The sequence below is a fragment of the Lactuca serriola genome, chromosome 5 (assembly GCF_051521515.1).
Source record: "Lactuca serriola cultivar US96UC23 chromosome 5, Lser_US96UC23_V15, whole genome shotgun sequence".
Classification (NCBI taxonomy): domain Eukaryota; kingdom Viridiplantae; phylum Streptophyta; class Magnoliopsida; order Asterales; family Asteraceae; genus Lactuca; species Lactuca serriola.
Genome location: NC_136412.1, coordinates 313,348,095 through 313,364,701, shown reverse-complemented (window position 1 = coordinate 313,364,701; position 16,607 = coordinate 313,348,095). Strand labels below are relative to the sequence as shown.

At 35.6% G+C, this 16,607-nt stretch overlaps 1 protein-coding gene across 1 annotated transcript; it reads right to left on the bottom strand.

The window, feature by feature from the left end:
* Nucleotides 1-860: 860 nt before the first annotated feature.
* On the bottom strand, nt 861-1,262 carry SIB1 (sigma factor binding protein 1). The gene has a single exon (XM_078998980.1). The coding sequence runs from the start codon at nt 1,260-1,262 to the stop codon at nt 861-863; it is 402 nt and encodes a 133-aa protein (XP_078855106.1).
* Between the last annotated feature and the right edge of the window lie 15,345 nt (nt 1,263-16,607).

Genomic DNA, 16,607 nt, shown 5'->3' with positions numbered 1-16,607 from the left:
TGACGATGATATAATAAAAATGAATTAAAATAAGGGTTAATTTGTTCTTTATCCAACGGGGTCTTACCATTTATGCAACAATTCGAGTTCTTGGATGAAATCTGCAACCATGCGTAATTATTCTATAACCAAAATATGAAATATTTGCAAATGAAACCAATGCCCTCTTTACCTGACACTGGTTAAATGCTTATTAACAGAAGAGTGTATAACTTTTATATCTATACTTGCAACCGTATATATTTCACCATTAACAAATTTATGCAATAGTTTTTCATTTTTTAACTAAATTTATGAAACTCACATGTAGTATATAGATCACATGTTGCATATTTTGGTTATAGATTGAATCGTACGTAGTTACATATATCGTAGAAAAAACAACTTAATTTATTGTATAAATTAGAAAAAAAAGTCGCTTTATAATTAAATAGGTACTTAGAAAACTATGATAGATTTGTTTGTAATTAAAGTTTTAAGACTTTGGGACAATACGTTTATTTCATCCTGCATTTAAAAAGAGTACGCAATCTTAATACTCTTATTGGAATAAATTACTTCTTGCTGTATATCAGAATACCTGATACGATAAATTTTTTGGTATTATTATATAATGCATGCGTGGTTTTATATTCGGTAAAATAACAAGCATAAGATCTTAATTAAGATCTTTAAATTTGCATAATCAACTCTTATTATTGTCGTTTCACTTATAAGTTTGATCATGACATATTAACTTATTTAACCAACATATGAACATATACATCTTCAAAGCATCCGAGATCAGGTAAAAAGACTTACCGTACACCCATTTACTATTCTTGACAATTTATGAAACGAATTAATACATGATCACTGGATCAAGATCCGAAGTCATGAGGGAACAGTGGGGAAAAACTCTCAAGCATCTGAGGCGTAATTATCAAATCATCCGAGACTTGATCTTCTCGACAAGCAGATTCATGAGAAGGATCCGATCCAGCAACAGTTAACTGTGCATCAATACTCGCACGATTTATAAGTTGCCACTTCTGTTGAGCACCGAGGCTACCTACTTCGTGGTCTCTCTCCGGAACTCCGGTAAGTGCTCCTGGTGGTGGGGAGATAGCGTATCTACCGGTAAACTGTTGCACCACTGCTCGGAATTCAGATGGGGTAGCCTTGATCTTCATAGGATTAGAGATGTAAACAACTTTAACTGGGTTTTTCTTGCTGGTTTTTTGTGACCTTTTTTCAAGTTTTACACTCGGTAGCTTCTCCATTTTGGAAGTCAAGTAGAAGAAGAGAGAAAACGGCAGGTAAAATGTGATGGTTGATAGAGAAAAGAGGGAAGATATGAAGGAGAGAGAAAGGTATATATCTTAATTATCCAGTATGTGTGTATGTATATACATATATCTGTCTATATATGTATGTATGGACAAGAAAGTTTACAATCTAGCTAGAGGGGTTTTGTCGTCTTTTAAATAATAGAATTATTAAAATCTAGCTTGTGAACTACTGGTTTGATCGGTATATATATTTTGACTGTGATTCAAACGGAGAAGTTAATTTCCAGCATGAATAACAAAAACCACCCCAACATGTCAATGCATAAGCATGCAATGCAAAAATAGTCATTTAGTTATCCCCACAATTGAACATCATGCGATAAATAAAACCTAAAAACTTAAAGAGTAAAAAAAAATTAGCTTATAATCTAGTTTATTATAACTTAATGTTTGGTAAATTTAGCTTATTCGTAGTTCATAAAATAGCTTGTGAACTAAACTTATCATTAATAAACTAATTTATAAGCTAAAAATTTATTATTCATTAATTTGCCAAACAAATCCTATGCTCCGTTTATGAAAGTTATACAATTAAAACTTTAATTCACGAATGTGTGTCGTGGATCTTTTGTAGTCACTCACACAACTTCTTTTATTATCTCCTAGTTTTGAATAAAATTGTGCAAAAAAAAAAAATAAATAAAAAAAATAAAAACCCATAGCCCTCCCTAGTACCTCATGCAGTCATGCCATGTACTGATGTAATCTATTACCACTTAGACCTTGCCCTTCGTCCTGATTCCTTTAATGCTCCATGGAGTGCATTTCACAAAAATTTCAAGAGAAAGTGACAAAAATGACAATATATATATATATATATATATATATATATATATATATATATATATATATATATATATATATATATATATATATATATATTGAACGAATACAAAATGATCACTTTTAGGTGGGTAAGTAGCTCAAAACTACCACCTATTTTGCAGCAGGACCACGGAAATAGGTATATACTGTGAAAAGTTTTATCTGCCATAAAATAATGAAGATTTTGTAAAAATGTTCATGTGGTTTGTCAAACTAAGGGGCAAATTTGGTCATTTTCATTTTTTCACCTTGTGTCGTGTCTGTCTAAACTAAATGCACTATTTTTGCTTTAGATTTGGTCATTTTTTGCTTTAGATGTTTTTTTTAATATTAAATAAATACTAAAATTCGATAAGTTTTACAAAACAAGTTCTCAAAAGTCACTATCACGAATCAGAGTATCCCAAAATCATAAAAACACATAAAATCTCGGATGATGTGCACGATTAAGCCTTCGCATTTCTCCTTTCCTCTAAAGTACCTGGAACTATAAAATCAAATTGTAAGCTAAAGCTTAATGAGTTCCCCCAAAATACCCCACATAACATATACAATCATGTATGTTGGATCCACATTCATCGCAATGGATTACCCTCAGGTCCACAGTCATTGGACTGGATTACCCTTGGCCTACAGTCATCGGAGTGGATTGCCTCGGCCCAATCATTCATCGGATTGGAATGCCCCAAGTCTGTTGGCTTACCCACATAACAGTAAAGCGCAACCCAAACTGCACTATGTCGACATATGCAATAGATAAATCATATAACATCAACAAATAATCATGCAAATCTAACATATCACTACAACATAACAACATCCTATATACTAGAATACATAACCTAGTAGATCGGCATTTGTGCCTTCGACCCAGAAGTATAGTAAGGAAAACTCACCTCACAGTTTCAAAAATAGTTGAACATATCACTGTTCCAAATGCTACCTCTATAGGTCACCTATACAATTAACATGGACCCAATCTCAAACTACTATTCAAATTACCCAAAATGCCCTTAAGTCAAACTTGGTCAAGTCCATGGCCAAAGGTCAAAGTTAAAAGTCAAAGAGTCAACACAAGCTGAGTACGCCCTGTGTACGTACTCTATTATTATGTATGGCGTATTGAATGCCCTTCCCAAATTACGGGGTCCATGTAACATCCTAAAAATCAGAGTAAAAATTCTTTTTCAAAGAAATAAGGCATATAATTAAGTTGTTCCAAAACCAATCTAGTGATTAAATCAAGTAACATAAAAGTAAAAATCATAAATAGCCAATGCGAAAAACTCTAGGGGATGTAGTGCAATCATACCAGGCCTTTCCCTTTAAAACTGGAAGTACCTGAAACCATAAGCATAAAACCGTAAGCACACAACTTAGTGAGTTCCCCAAATACCACATACCATAAATCATTCATACATGTCATACTAAAGCATCTACGAGTCTATTTCACCCATGAGTCCCTTCCCACTCTCTTAACCCCTTCAGTCTCCCTGAGTTCCTTCCGACTCTCTGAGTCCCTTCCGACTCCTTTGATATCTTTCAACCGGTACGAGTCTATTTCACCCCTACAATTAAGCATACAATCATACTAGAAAGAGTCACAAAGACAGCAAGTGCATACATACATATCAGTAAGTGTCACAAAGACTACTACTATCCTACAACATAATTCAGTGGGTCGGCATTGGTGCCTTCGACCAACAAGTATAGTGAGGAGACTCACCTCAAATTGATGATAACTGAATCACGCACGTGCTGCAGCTACACGGCTCCTCACACTAAACATATCCAAAATCACCCCTAATTAATAATTAGGGTAATAACCCATAATCAAAGGTCCAATCCTATTCTATCATGCTAAGGGGTAAAAATACTATTTTACCCTTCCCATATTTGGCCTAAAAAATCATGGTCAAAATCCAAAATGACCCAAAGCCCAAAATGGCTTCTAGTGCGTATCCCCGCATACCACCATTGTACGCCTAGTGTACAACGTGCTAGAAGAAAAGGTAACAGGATGAAACCTGTTATGCACAACGTACCAGAAAAGTATGCCCAACGTACGTCATTGCTGCCCAAACTCCACTCCAAGTTCTTAATACCTTAATACTTAAAGTCCAACTCCCATATCTAAATCTAAGAGACGTCTTAAGTCATAAAGTTTCTAACTTTATGACTTTGCATGGTTTAATGGTGTCGAAACCAAAGCCCTAGATTCATAACTTCATCAAGAGGCCACTAACTCATTCATGGAAGATATATACTCATCAATACTCGATTTTGATAACTTAATGACCTTAAAAATGGCTAGAAATGAGGCTCAAAGGTTCTGGAGTAACTTTTACTGTCAGACCCCCGACCGAGGCGGCGGAACACGCCGGGCTGTGCAACTAAGTTCATGGATCACAAACAACTGGATATATAGCACAATTACATCAATAAACAAAACAACGTTTATATTCCATCATGATGTTTGAATACGTGGTTCTTACATATAATAGTATAGTACATAAATTGCCTTAAACATGTAAGCTGATATAACAAAATAAAACTAGATAATTAAGTCGCCTGAATATTCATGATTAACCTTCTGTCTGAAAGCTTGTTTGATGATATTCTAAGAATACATGTAGTTTATAAGGTCAACACAAGGTTGGTGAGAGTTATAGGTTTTATGCTAACAACAGTAATATTTTTAAAAGTCTAAAAAGTATTTTCTTTGTAAGTGTAACCATGCTTAAAACCATGGTTGTAAAGAATCTTTGAAAGCCAAAATGTATCTTTGCAAAAGTAATTTCATACTTAAAATAGTTTTGAAAGCAATCAAACCCATGGTTTTGTAGTAAGAGAGAGAGATTGTAATTAATGTTTATAGTGAATCCTATAACCAAACTATGTGAGGAGATGTAACCCTTACAACGCTTCATTAGACGTGATGGGTAAAGATTTAAGATATTTATACTGATAAAGTAGTATGATTGAAGTTATACGGATAAACAGATATACGCATATACGAATAAAGACATCTGCCAAGGTTGCAGTTAGCAACCGTAGATATGAATAAAGTTGTACAGATATAAGGAAAAAGTTATCTGCCAAGGTCATAGTTAGCAACCGCAAATATGGATAAACGAATAAAGTTATCTGCCAGGGTTGTAGTTAGCAACCGCAAATACGGATAAACGTATATACAGATAAAGTTGTTTAATAAAGTTTGACTATAAAGTTCATTAACTTAAGTATAGGAATATAATTGTACGGATAAAAGTCGAGTGTATTTGATAAGTATAAGTGTAACAGTGTATTATATTTGTGTAAATAGGTGACAAATCTTATGGGAGTGTACACAAATACATGTAAGAATCTACGATACAAGTTTTACAGCTTGTATATATATATATATATATATATATATATATATATATATATATATATATATATATATAAAAGGGTCATAGCACTTTGTAGTAGAAAGATATATCATTATTATTGGTTGTAATATATTCATAACAACTATAATATATCTATATGAAAAACGATATAATGTTTAAAACTACAGAGTTGATAACCGATTACGACACATTGTTTATGGCAAGCTTTTTATACATAAAAAGGTCATAGCACTTTGTAGTAGAAAGACATCATTTTTATTAGTTGTAATATAATCATAACAACTATAAATCTATAATATATCTATATGACATATGATAACTACTTTATTTGTATATGAGGTGTTATTTACAAAAATAACATATATAAACTATTTATAAATTTGTAAGTGTTTTTCATAAACCAAATATATTATAGCACATGTATTCTAGCTTTTTATACGTAAAAGGGTCATAGCACTTTGTAGTAGAAAGATATATCATTATTACATTTTTGAGAACATGAATCTGGCAGAAACTCAACCTGGAGTCGCGTTCTCACTATCCCTTACACTTCTCAGCCATGAAAGATCCCAACCATCTCGAATTACATTAATCAAATGAGTCAGCCATATGTGAGTCAACCATAAGTGCAATGTTAGGAAAACACACATAACATATCATCAAATACATCACATGCATCACATACATCACATACATCACACATTAGATACATCATTTGCATCTCATGATCATCACTAGAGTATCATTAGGGTCTACCTTTATTATTTATCTTTTAATATTAGATAAATAATAATTATTCCTAGCCCTAGGTCCATCACTTAACCCGCAAGGAAGATTCCTACACATAGGTCTATCACTAACCCATAAGGTAGACACCTCGCACGTAGGTCCATCACCAACCTGAAGGCAAAACCTATTCCCTACTAAGTGACCGGCCCAACCCTACTCCACTGGGTCCATCACTAACCTTGGGTCCATCACTAACCCAAGAGGTAAAAACCTCATTCACTACTAACATGACCGGCTCGACCCAATGCACTAAGTGAGGTGTGAATCTCACTCATAACATTGCTCCCGGTTCGCTGTGTTTGCTACTCCAACATTACACATACAAGTATGCACATTGTGGTTCGAGAGTGGTACTTATCATTGTTCCCGTCACTAGAACTTCCCACTCAAACATGATATTTGATCCAGCGCCATCACTACGCCAATATCACTCCCGTCCTTGAACACCTTAGTGTCCATGAACCATGTCCCGAGTGGTGGTCTAGAAAAACACTAGGCGTTACTAGTGGCTTAAGCTCTTTCCCTTTAGGTATCTTCCAACCTCTAAGGCCCTCACAAATATCTGGATAGGGTACACACCTAAGTCTAGGTTGCTACCCTTTACACCCCACTAAGTGTATTCCCTTTTTTAATTAATAGCATATTAATTTTTCACATAAGGATTACACTACATAACTCCTTAAGTAATCATGCTCAATTTCAATTAATAATAAATGACATATTACTTTCCTACTTCACAATATGTAAACATGCAACAAGACATCAAGTTATGGCATTTTACATCCTTATATAATCATGCACATATCATAATTTCATCATTAAGTCATATTATATCACTAGCATGCATTGTCCTAACTAACATAGACTAATATAAGATTTTTTTTAAATAACCAATTATAGCATTTTTCTTCGAGGTTCTTATTTTGTGAAAAACTAACCATTTAAAGCATTGTACTTTGAGTTTTTTGGTCTCCCTTGTTTTTATTGACATTATTAACGCTGTAAGATTAATATATTTGACTTATTGGTTCAATTGGATGTTTTTGTATAGCATCCTACTTTAACACCTTGTTCTCAAGGTTTTTTTTTAAGAATGAGAGAGGGGGAAAAGGAATGAAGAAGTTATGGCCTTCGGAAGAATTTAGGGTTTTTGGGAAAAACCCTAGTACGCGGGGCGCACATGTAGAGTACGCAGGGCGTACTCGTGCAAGGGCACTTACGTGGGACGTACCTTGGTGTACGCTAAGTGTAGTCACCAGACTTGGTCGCAAAGCTTCGGCCTCGTACGTTGGGCGTACGAGGAGTGTTTAAACCCTAATTTTTGAGCAAGTGTTCCCTATTTAAGCACCTTAAGTCTTTAGGGTTGGCCTCTTTACCAACCCCCAAAACTCCTAAAACCCTAAATCGTCTCTTATGTTCCTTTGTTAGTGTTCTTGGGCATTTGAGTGGATTTTAGTGGTTATTCTTCTCTTTGTGAAGGAAGCTTTGAAGATTCAAGGTGTCTTGCTTAGAAGGAAGGTCTTGGATCCATAATCATCTCACTTGTTGCAATCTCCTTGAGGTATCAAGTTCATACCTTGGCTTGTAGATGTTTAGATCTTTTTATGGCTTAAATTCTTTTATCTTTGGTCCCTTTTTGGGTTGGTTGTGCAGATAAGGCATTTGAAGGACATATTATTTTGGATCTGAGCTTGTTGGTAGTTCCTTATGTATAAAGGTGCCAACTTTATGGGGTATTGGGTCTCATGCATGCATTAAGATGTATATTAAGTCCTTTTAAAGCTTAAGAGCTTCATTTAGACATGCTTGAACGTAAAGATGATAAATTTATGTTATTAATCTGTCCATGGAAGTCAGATCTAGGTTGTGGTGTAAAGTCTTTATGGATTAAGAGCTTAAAATGAAAGTTGGCTTGATGTGAGGGTACGCTGGGCGTACAAGCAAGTATGCTTAGCGTACAAGCTCTGAGGCACATACGATGCACATACGAGCTGAGTACGCCCCGTGTACTTAGCAGGCTAGGCCTCAGATTATGGGATCTTTGGTTGGGCCATTATTGAACTTTGATGCTTTGGGCCTTGTTGGGCCAATAGAATTCAAGTATTTTTGGGCTAGAAATGTTTTGGTCTCTGGATTAAGGCCCATGAAAGGGTTTGGGCCCAATTTGGAAAATTAGGCCATATTTGGGCTTTGGGTAATTAATGGGAATTTGGGCTTTTGGATTGATGGATTGGGCCTTGGTTCGTGGGCCAAGTTGGAAAGGGTGAAAAGGACTTTTACCCTAGTTTGGACACTTAGTGTGGGTCGGATCGGATTATTGATGGATGTTTATCTTGTATTTGATATCTTAGGATTCTTACGGGCCAACAATCAAAGATTCTTTCTATGAGATTCGGCAGTGTGATGTGAGTTTTCATCACTATATTTACGAGTCGAAGGCACCAAGGCCAGCCTATTGGTTGATATCCTGCTATTCATTGATATGTTGAGTATGGAATATATCTGTATGATTATATGCTAGTTGTCAATACGCTAGAGCCTAGACTGGTAGATCAGTAGGACTACCTATGATTCTGTCTACATGGTTATCTATGTATATTGTTATTGGTAGACATATTGTGTTGGGTTGAGGTTGTACTACTTTTTGCTATAGCAAACGAACTCTGGAGCATTCCGGTTATGAGCTGAGGACCGGTTGGTATGCCAGAATCCTACTGAGGGGTTAGGTGTTGGGTTGAGGTTGTCCTGCTTCGTGTTGTAGCCAACAAACCCTGGATCATTCAAGATGTGAGATGAGGGTCCGGTGGGGGCTGCCAGACTCATACTGAGGTCTCAGTAGCGTTCCATATACGAGCTGAGGACCGGTTGGTATGCTAGACTCATAGTGAGGGCCGAGCATTGGTATTCCAGCCCGATGATGGTTTGGGTTGGGGAGCAAGCCAGACATAAGTTTTGGGCCTCGAGGTCAAGCCAGACATATGTTGTGGGCTCAAGACTAGGCCATATATGAGTTATGGGCCTGATAGGCAAGCGAAAATCATACTGAGCGCTCAGGGGTAATCCAGTCTTTTAGCTGTGGACCCAGTACATGCTGCTATTGGTTCATGTTATATGTTTTTGTGTTGGTACTTTGGGGGAACTCACTAAGCTTTGTGCTTACAGTTTTGTTTATGGTTTCAGGTTCTTTAGATGATTCGTGGCAAGGGCGTGACCGTACACATCCTTGGTTTTACAATGAATTGAATATTGGGAGACTCTGATTTTAAATCATGTTTTGGAGATAATGTTTTTGTAAACACTTTTATTAGTAAATGGGTTATCTTGAAAAGTTTAAATTTGTTGAAATTTTTGGAATGTTACACAATACCTCCATTTCCCTCTTTAAATGAAACTCGAAAGCACCCTTCCTTTCCTTTCCTTCCCTTAACCTCATTAAAAACTCAAGAACACCTATTTCGTTTCATTTCCTTCCATACACCCCTCCTTAAAAAACGCAAAAACACCATTTTCCTTCCTTACAAAAACTTGAGAAAAAGGCGTATTACCTGACTTGGTTTATAACATTCTACTTCGGTACTTAATGTCATAAAAACATTTGTTTACTTGTTATCAAAATTGGTGCTTTAAATGAATATTGGTAACGTTTAAAGATGATGATATGTTATAGGACTTTAAATCCGACAACTTTTTATAGCTTAAAATGATGCTCAATTATAGCCATTAGATGTGAGAAAGAATAAAAAATGATTGGTTTGAGGAGTGTAAAGCAATCATTGTAAGTACATTGCTAAAAAGGTTAAAATGTGTGGGTTTTCTTAATAGACATGGTTTTGATTTTTACCTAATCTATGAATGCTAACATGGACCAAAAGCTTATTAGAAAAAGGAAATAATGTCATGCAGATGAAAGTAACATTTCTACCCCTGTTGCTAACTTCCATCACGAGAATCGATGGTTATTTATTTTTTACTTAATGCGGCATTATGTGTTTAACTTGACGCAACATAAATTGTTTGACGTAGTTGTCATAATGTGCTTAACGACTTGATGAGTTTTGTCATGATATGTTTTGAATATAATAGCATAGTTTGTTTCCTGACCCAATATAGAAACATATTTTTGTTTCTTTATCCGTATTAAAAACATACTTTGGTTTATTTGCCCATAGTAATGACATACTTTGTTTCTTATAGTAGTGAACTTTGTAAATACATTGCTAAAAAGGTAAAAAAAAATGGATGGTTAAAAATGATGACATGATATTTGGATGTTTTTTTTCCAAAAGGTAAATAATCATTATTCATAATAGTGTATTTGTATGTAAATTGCTAAAAAGGTTTAAAGTTGTAACGCTCGTAGATTCAGGCTAGTCAATTTAGAGATAATAGGGGTTGAAACTTTTCGTCAAAGGATTATTTAGAGTAAATAATCTTAACCAAGTTGTAGAATACGTCTCAAGGGTTTCGTACATATAAAGAACGCCGAAATCCGAGTTATAACGAAGAAGTTATGGTCCGTCGAAGTTTTATGGCAAAATCGGCACGACACCGGGAGACGTAAATAATGAATTTTTGATAAAGTACTTTTTAGCCTTAGAAATATAAACAAAATTTTTAATATACGTTAAACCAAGAACATACAAAAAAAAACGCCCAAATTTGATTTCGTATGACGAAGTTATGAATTTTCTAGGATTTGGCTTAGCAGTGCACAACCAGAAACTCGAATTTTAAATCGAGTGGTTTTTGGCCTACGCGACCTAAATAAGAATTGAAGATCTCATTAATAGGAACTCAACGGTAAAAAGATAGACAAAAACAGAGTCCGTATGTAGATGTTATGAATTTTACACAGACATTTAACAGTATAATCTTCTCGTACTATTAAATTTAAGATCAGTCAAGAATTAGCCGACGGAGTAAAAATGAAAGTTGTAGATCTTATTTTTACCTACGCGTGGATATAAAGAACGTCAAAAACAGAGCTCGTATGCGAAAGTTACGGAGTTTAGAATTAGGCAGGGTGCTGCTGCAAAAGGGGTGATGTGGCACAATCTTGGCCATTACTTTCTCCCCAAGGCTTGCCACTAGATGGTGACATGTGGCACCAATTTCAGCCATATTTCACCCTATAAATACAACCCCTTCCACCCTCATTTTCTTCACACCTTTCCCATTCTTTCTTCTCTTTACTCTCTCTCTAGAACCTCTCTCTAGCCCCGAAACTCCCCGAAAAGCCTAAGGAACCTCCCTAGCACGAGGCGGAAGCCCCGAAGTGCTCGACGGATATGAGAAGAAGAGATTTTTGGCTCGGGAACGCTGCTCCAAGCAAAGCCCGATTTTCTATAAAACCCGCTGTAAGTGAGCTACGCCTACGCTATTTTTTATATAGCTTTTATTTAATTATAGTAACGTTATTAGGAACTTATAATAATTACTTGGGCTATTATTATGGGTTATATAAGTATTGTTTAACGCTCATATAATAGAAATAATAGCTAGACTATTAATTAGTCTCGACGAATAATAGACTAAACTCTAGTGGTAATAATACTAGGTTTCGTCGAATGAAACTATTTTTAAGAAGCGAAGCGCTGTCTGAGTTCGGAATCACCACCTTTTCAAGTGAGTGCATGGTCCCTTTCATCTTACACATAGATATGAAGTATTTTATATAAACTATGTTTTATGTGTGCATATTATCTGTATACTTGCTACCTATGCTGGATGAACAATTTTATACAAGTTTTATATGATTTAAATTGTATATGTATTTATATCTACGTAATATGTTGGGTAAAACATGGGTAGATGAAATATGAGTTGGATGATGAGTTAAGAGGTGATATAGACCATGTGGTAAGGGTGAGAGGTGGATGATGTGAGAAGCCTTGTTCCTAAATGCTGGCCCCGTCATCTAGCAGAGTATGGATGACAACCACAGACTATTCTAGACAGTCCAGTGGAACACTAGCAGGCTCGCAACCTGTAGGTGTTGTGAACGATGTGTTCACCGGTGTACTCTAAAAACCCATTGACATGTATTGTGAGTGGACTCTTGAAAAAGATATTGTCAATAAATGAGATAACCCTAGCAGCTGTGCTCGAAAGACAATACTGGCAGCTGCGCCTCACATTGTCTGTCACAATTCTGGCAGTTGCGCCTAAGTGATAGAACTAGCAGCTGTGCTTGACAGTTGTGTCATTGACAATGATGGACTTCGTACCTATTCCTTAGATAATCCTTAGGAATGAATGAATGAGAAATAGTTGATTCTTAGGGTAGATCCTTAAGAGTTAAGAAGATAATGGGGATGGGTAATTGGGTTAACTGTTTGATGATTAAACATAATAATTATATTAGTGTGGGTTGAAAACCCTATGTACTCACCAGGTTTCCCAACCTGACCCACTCAGTTTATTTATATCACATGTGTTGATATGAAGTCACATTACACTGAGAGATTAAGGAGATATAAATCACTAGTGATAATGAATGTAAGTTCTGTTTATGCTTATGTTTCTGTATTGACGATGACATCCCAAATGTTTTAAAATGAATAAAAAATATTTTTCTTCGGAAATGCCTTGATAACGCATTTATTGTGTTTTACTGGGAACAAATTCCGCAACACTTTGATGAAAAATATTACTCTGATTTTCAAACAAGCATAAACAAAATCGGTCATTTATGGTCGTGAAAATGGGGATGTCACAAAAATGGTCACTAAAAAAATGATGACATGTTGTTTTTTATTTTTCATATTTCACATATGATGGGCTAATTTTGTTTTCTATTATCTGAAAGGGCATTGTACTTTATAAGTAAATTGCAAAAAAAGATTCATTAATAATGTGACAGTCATATAATATGTTTTAGACAAATATTATCAACCTATATGGAAATTGTGTTATTGTTGTAATTATAACTCTCAAAAACAAATAAAACTTTATTACAACATGTGTTTATCTTAACTATAATCGTTCAGAACCAAAAAATTACCATTTGATGGACATGACTCAGATTTATGCTATAATAAGATGGATTCAGTAAAATCATGAAAAATGGATTTGGATGTAGAAGATGAAGCTAACGTTTTTGTGAGCATCAGGAGTTGACTGGTTGTATGTCGATGGAATTAAAGAATGCTAGATCAATATGTTGATTCTGACTAGTCAAAGTCTAATTCGAAGCCTAAGGTAAATGATGATGTAGATAAGGAAATTCGTTTGTAGGTGTGGTTTTAAATATTGCAACTAAGTATGTTGTTCAAAATTATTTAGTTAAATTATATTATGATCCTTGTTTTGCTTCATTTGTTTTGTTTTATTGTAGGAAACACATACTAATTGAATTATGTTGCATAAGGTTATTTAAATTTGAATTTGCCTTTTAATTATATTATAAGCTTAGATTAACGTTTTTCTGAATTGTCTATTTTGTGCTTTGTTATCTTTTATTTTCTTTTTATGTATTATTTTTTTCACATGCATTGTTGAGTTTACATTTCAGTATATTGAGTATATTGAAATGCTTGACCAACATGTTATCGTTTAAACCCATATTACATATTTGGATTAACAAATTGAAGATTTGTATGGAGTTCTAATTAACATATCCACACATTGATGCCTTTGATTTTTGCTTAGTCTTTGAAAGCATCCATAAGCATGACTTTTGGAAAGAATATTGATCACTAAGAACAATCTCAATATCAGTCTGATTTGCGATCGACATCGGCATTGGTTTTTATATTATGAACGCAAAATATATAAGGTAATTTCTTTAAACCAAGAAATTTCTACCTTCATAAAAGAATTTCAATATTAGTCTAATTTGTGATTTCGGAATTTTAATGACTCACCACGACGTGGTCTAGAGGCACCACGCCGTGGTGGGTGCTTTTTAGTGAAAACCCTAATTTTCGGGTCTTGGACCCCATTTAAGGAACATTAAGGCTAGGGTTTCAACCTCCATCTTCCTTCCAACCTCCGAAACCCTAAACCTAACATCCATTGAAGTTGTGAGTTCATTCTTGGTGCATTTTGGTGATTTTAGAAGGAGAAGGAACCTTTTGGTAAGGTGGTTTCATCGAAAACATAGTTTCTTCAGTTAAGCTCGTCCCTTGGACCTTAGTGAGTGCCTAAGACTCAACCTTTTCTTTCCATGTTGCTAGATCTCTTGTTTTTGTCCCTTTTCCATGATTTTGATGGAATTAAGTGATGGTATCTCATAAAGTTTGCAACTTTATGAGTCTCCAAGTCAAAGTGAGCAATTAGTGTCGTGGATCTGGATTATAATCAAGTTTTGATTTGATGCATGGGATTTTAGTCATCATGTAACGTCCCAACATACAGACCAAAAATTTCGATTTTTAAATTAATAAAAATGTTATCCAAAACATCATCACAACCACGGTAAATCAATTGTATCATTTATGTCATCAAAACATCAGTGTAATAAAAAAATATGCGAAATAATATAGTATGTGCACTGCAATCACCCCGATCTCTTCCCTTTTGCACTGGAAGTACCTAAAACATAAACTGAAAACCGTAAGTACAAAGCTTAATGAATTTCCCCTAAACACCACATACCACACATGTCAAACATATAATGGGCCACGCCCAATGAGTGTAACAGGTCCTGCCCTAACTCGTATAACAGGCCCCACCCACTGAGTGTAACGGGCCTCGTGCTAATTCACAAAATGTGCCTCGCCCACTGAGTGTAACGGGACTCGCCGTAACTTACATAACAGTCCCCGTCCAACATACAAATCATATAAGCATAACCAGATAATAGCATACAAAATAATCATCGGGCCCTACCCCCGTAAGCTTACAAACACAAATCTATGCAAGAGTCACAAATACATCTAGCATCCTAACATAACATATCTTGGGCCGGAATTGGTGCTTTAGACCCACTAAAACCTAGTGAGGAAACTCACCTTGAACTGCAGAATCACACTGATAAATCTCTGGTTGCTGGTCCGACAATCCCCGAGCTATCAATACCAATAACATCCAATTAATAATTGGATTCCAATCCATAACCATCAATCTAAATTAGGGTATAAATACCATTTTACCCTTTACCTAGCTTGGTCCAAGACCAAGGCCTAACCTAGAGATACTAGGAGGCCCAATACCAAAATGGTCACCCTAAAGCCCAATTATGACCCAATTTTCCAAAATGGGCCCTAGTCCTTTTTGTGGGCCTTCATCCATGTGAACCCAACATGAAACATATATCAGCCCAAAATAAAATCTAATGGCCCAACAAAGCTCTAAATACCTAAGTCCAAACATGACCCACAACTAAGAGCCTAAAAGTTTGAAGCTCAATCTGCTGAGTACGGTGTACTCAACTCGTACGCTTAGCGTTCTCGCTTTAGGTCTTGTACGCGCAGCGTACTCAACCAAATGGGCCAACTTTCATTATTCAACTCTTAATCGATTAAGACTTCATCCAACACTCAGATCTGACTTCCTTAAAGTGGTTTATCACGTAAAGTTGTCAACTTTACGTGCATGCATGGCTTAATGAGGCCCTTAGAGCTCAAAAGAGCTTAACAAATCACTGAATACATGCGTGAGGCCATAAATACCATAAAGTTTGCATTTTTATTCCCAAAGGAACCTTCAAATGTCCAGATCTATAAGGTTTAGCTTCTAAGACGACCTTAGCTCATCGACTAACCAAAAAGGACCAAAAAGACCATAAACAAGCTAAAGAGTAGATCAAAGCAAAGAGTAGACAAGATATGGACTTTATACCTCAAAAGTCACCAAATAAAAGAGCTAAATCTGGATCTCTATGCTCTCCCTTAAGGATTGATTCTCCCAACTTCTTCTTCTGCCACTTTAAGAAGCACAAAACCCACCAAAGTTCAAAACCAAGGCTCAAGAGCACCACATAAGGAAAAGGGACGAATTAGGGATTTCAAAGGTACGGATGCTAGTTAAATAATGCCAAATGAGGCTATCATATGACTTATGTAGGGTACAAGCCCTAAAATTAGGGTTTTCATATATGCTCACATACGCCCAACGTAGTCCATATACGCCCACAATATGTGGATGATCTCCACGACCAAAACTCAGCTAGTACGCCAAGCGTACACTATGGTACATCCCGCGTACTAACGAAAAGGACCGAAATGTAATGCTTTTAATTATGAAGGGTTAAATATGAACATACCAAATTCAAGTGTTACACATTAAACCCTATTTTTTCTCTAAGGTGGAAAAGGGATGTTTT

What these genes read in the sequence shown, in the direction of transcription:
- SIB1 (XM_078998980.1), bottom strand. Translation starts at nt 1,262, where the DNA reads ATGGAGAAGCTACCGAGTGTAAAACTTGAAAAAAGGTCACAAAAAACC.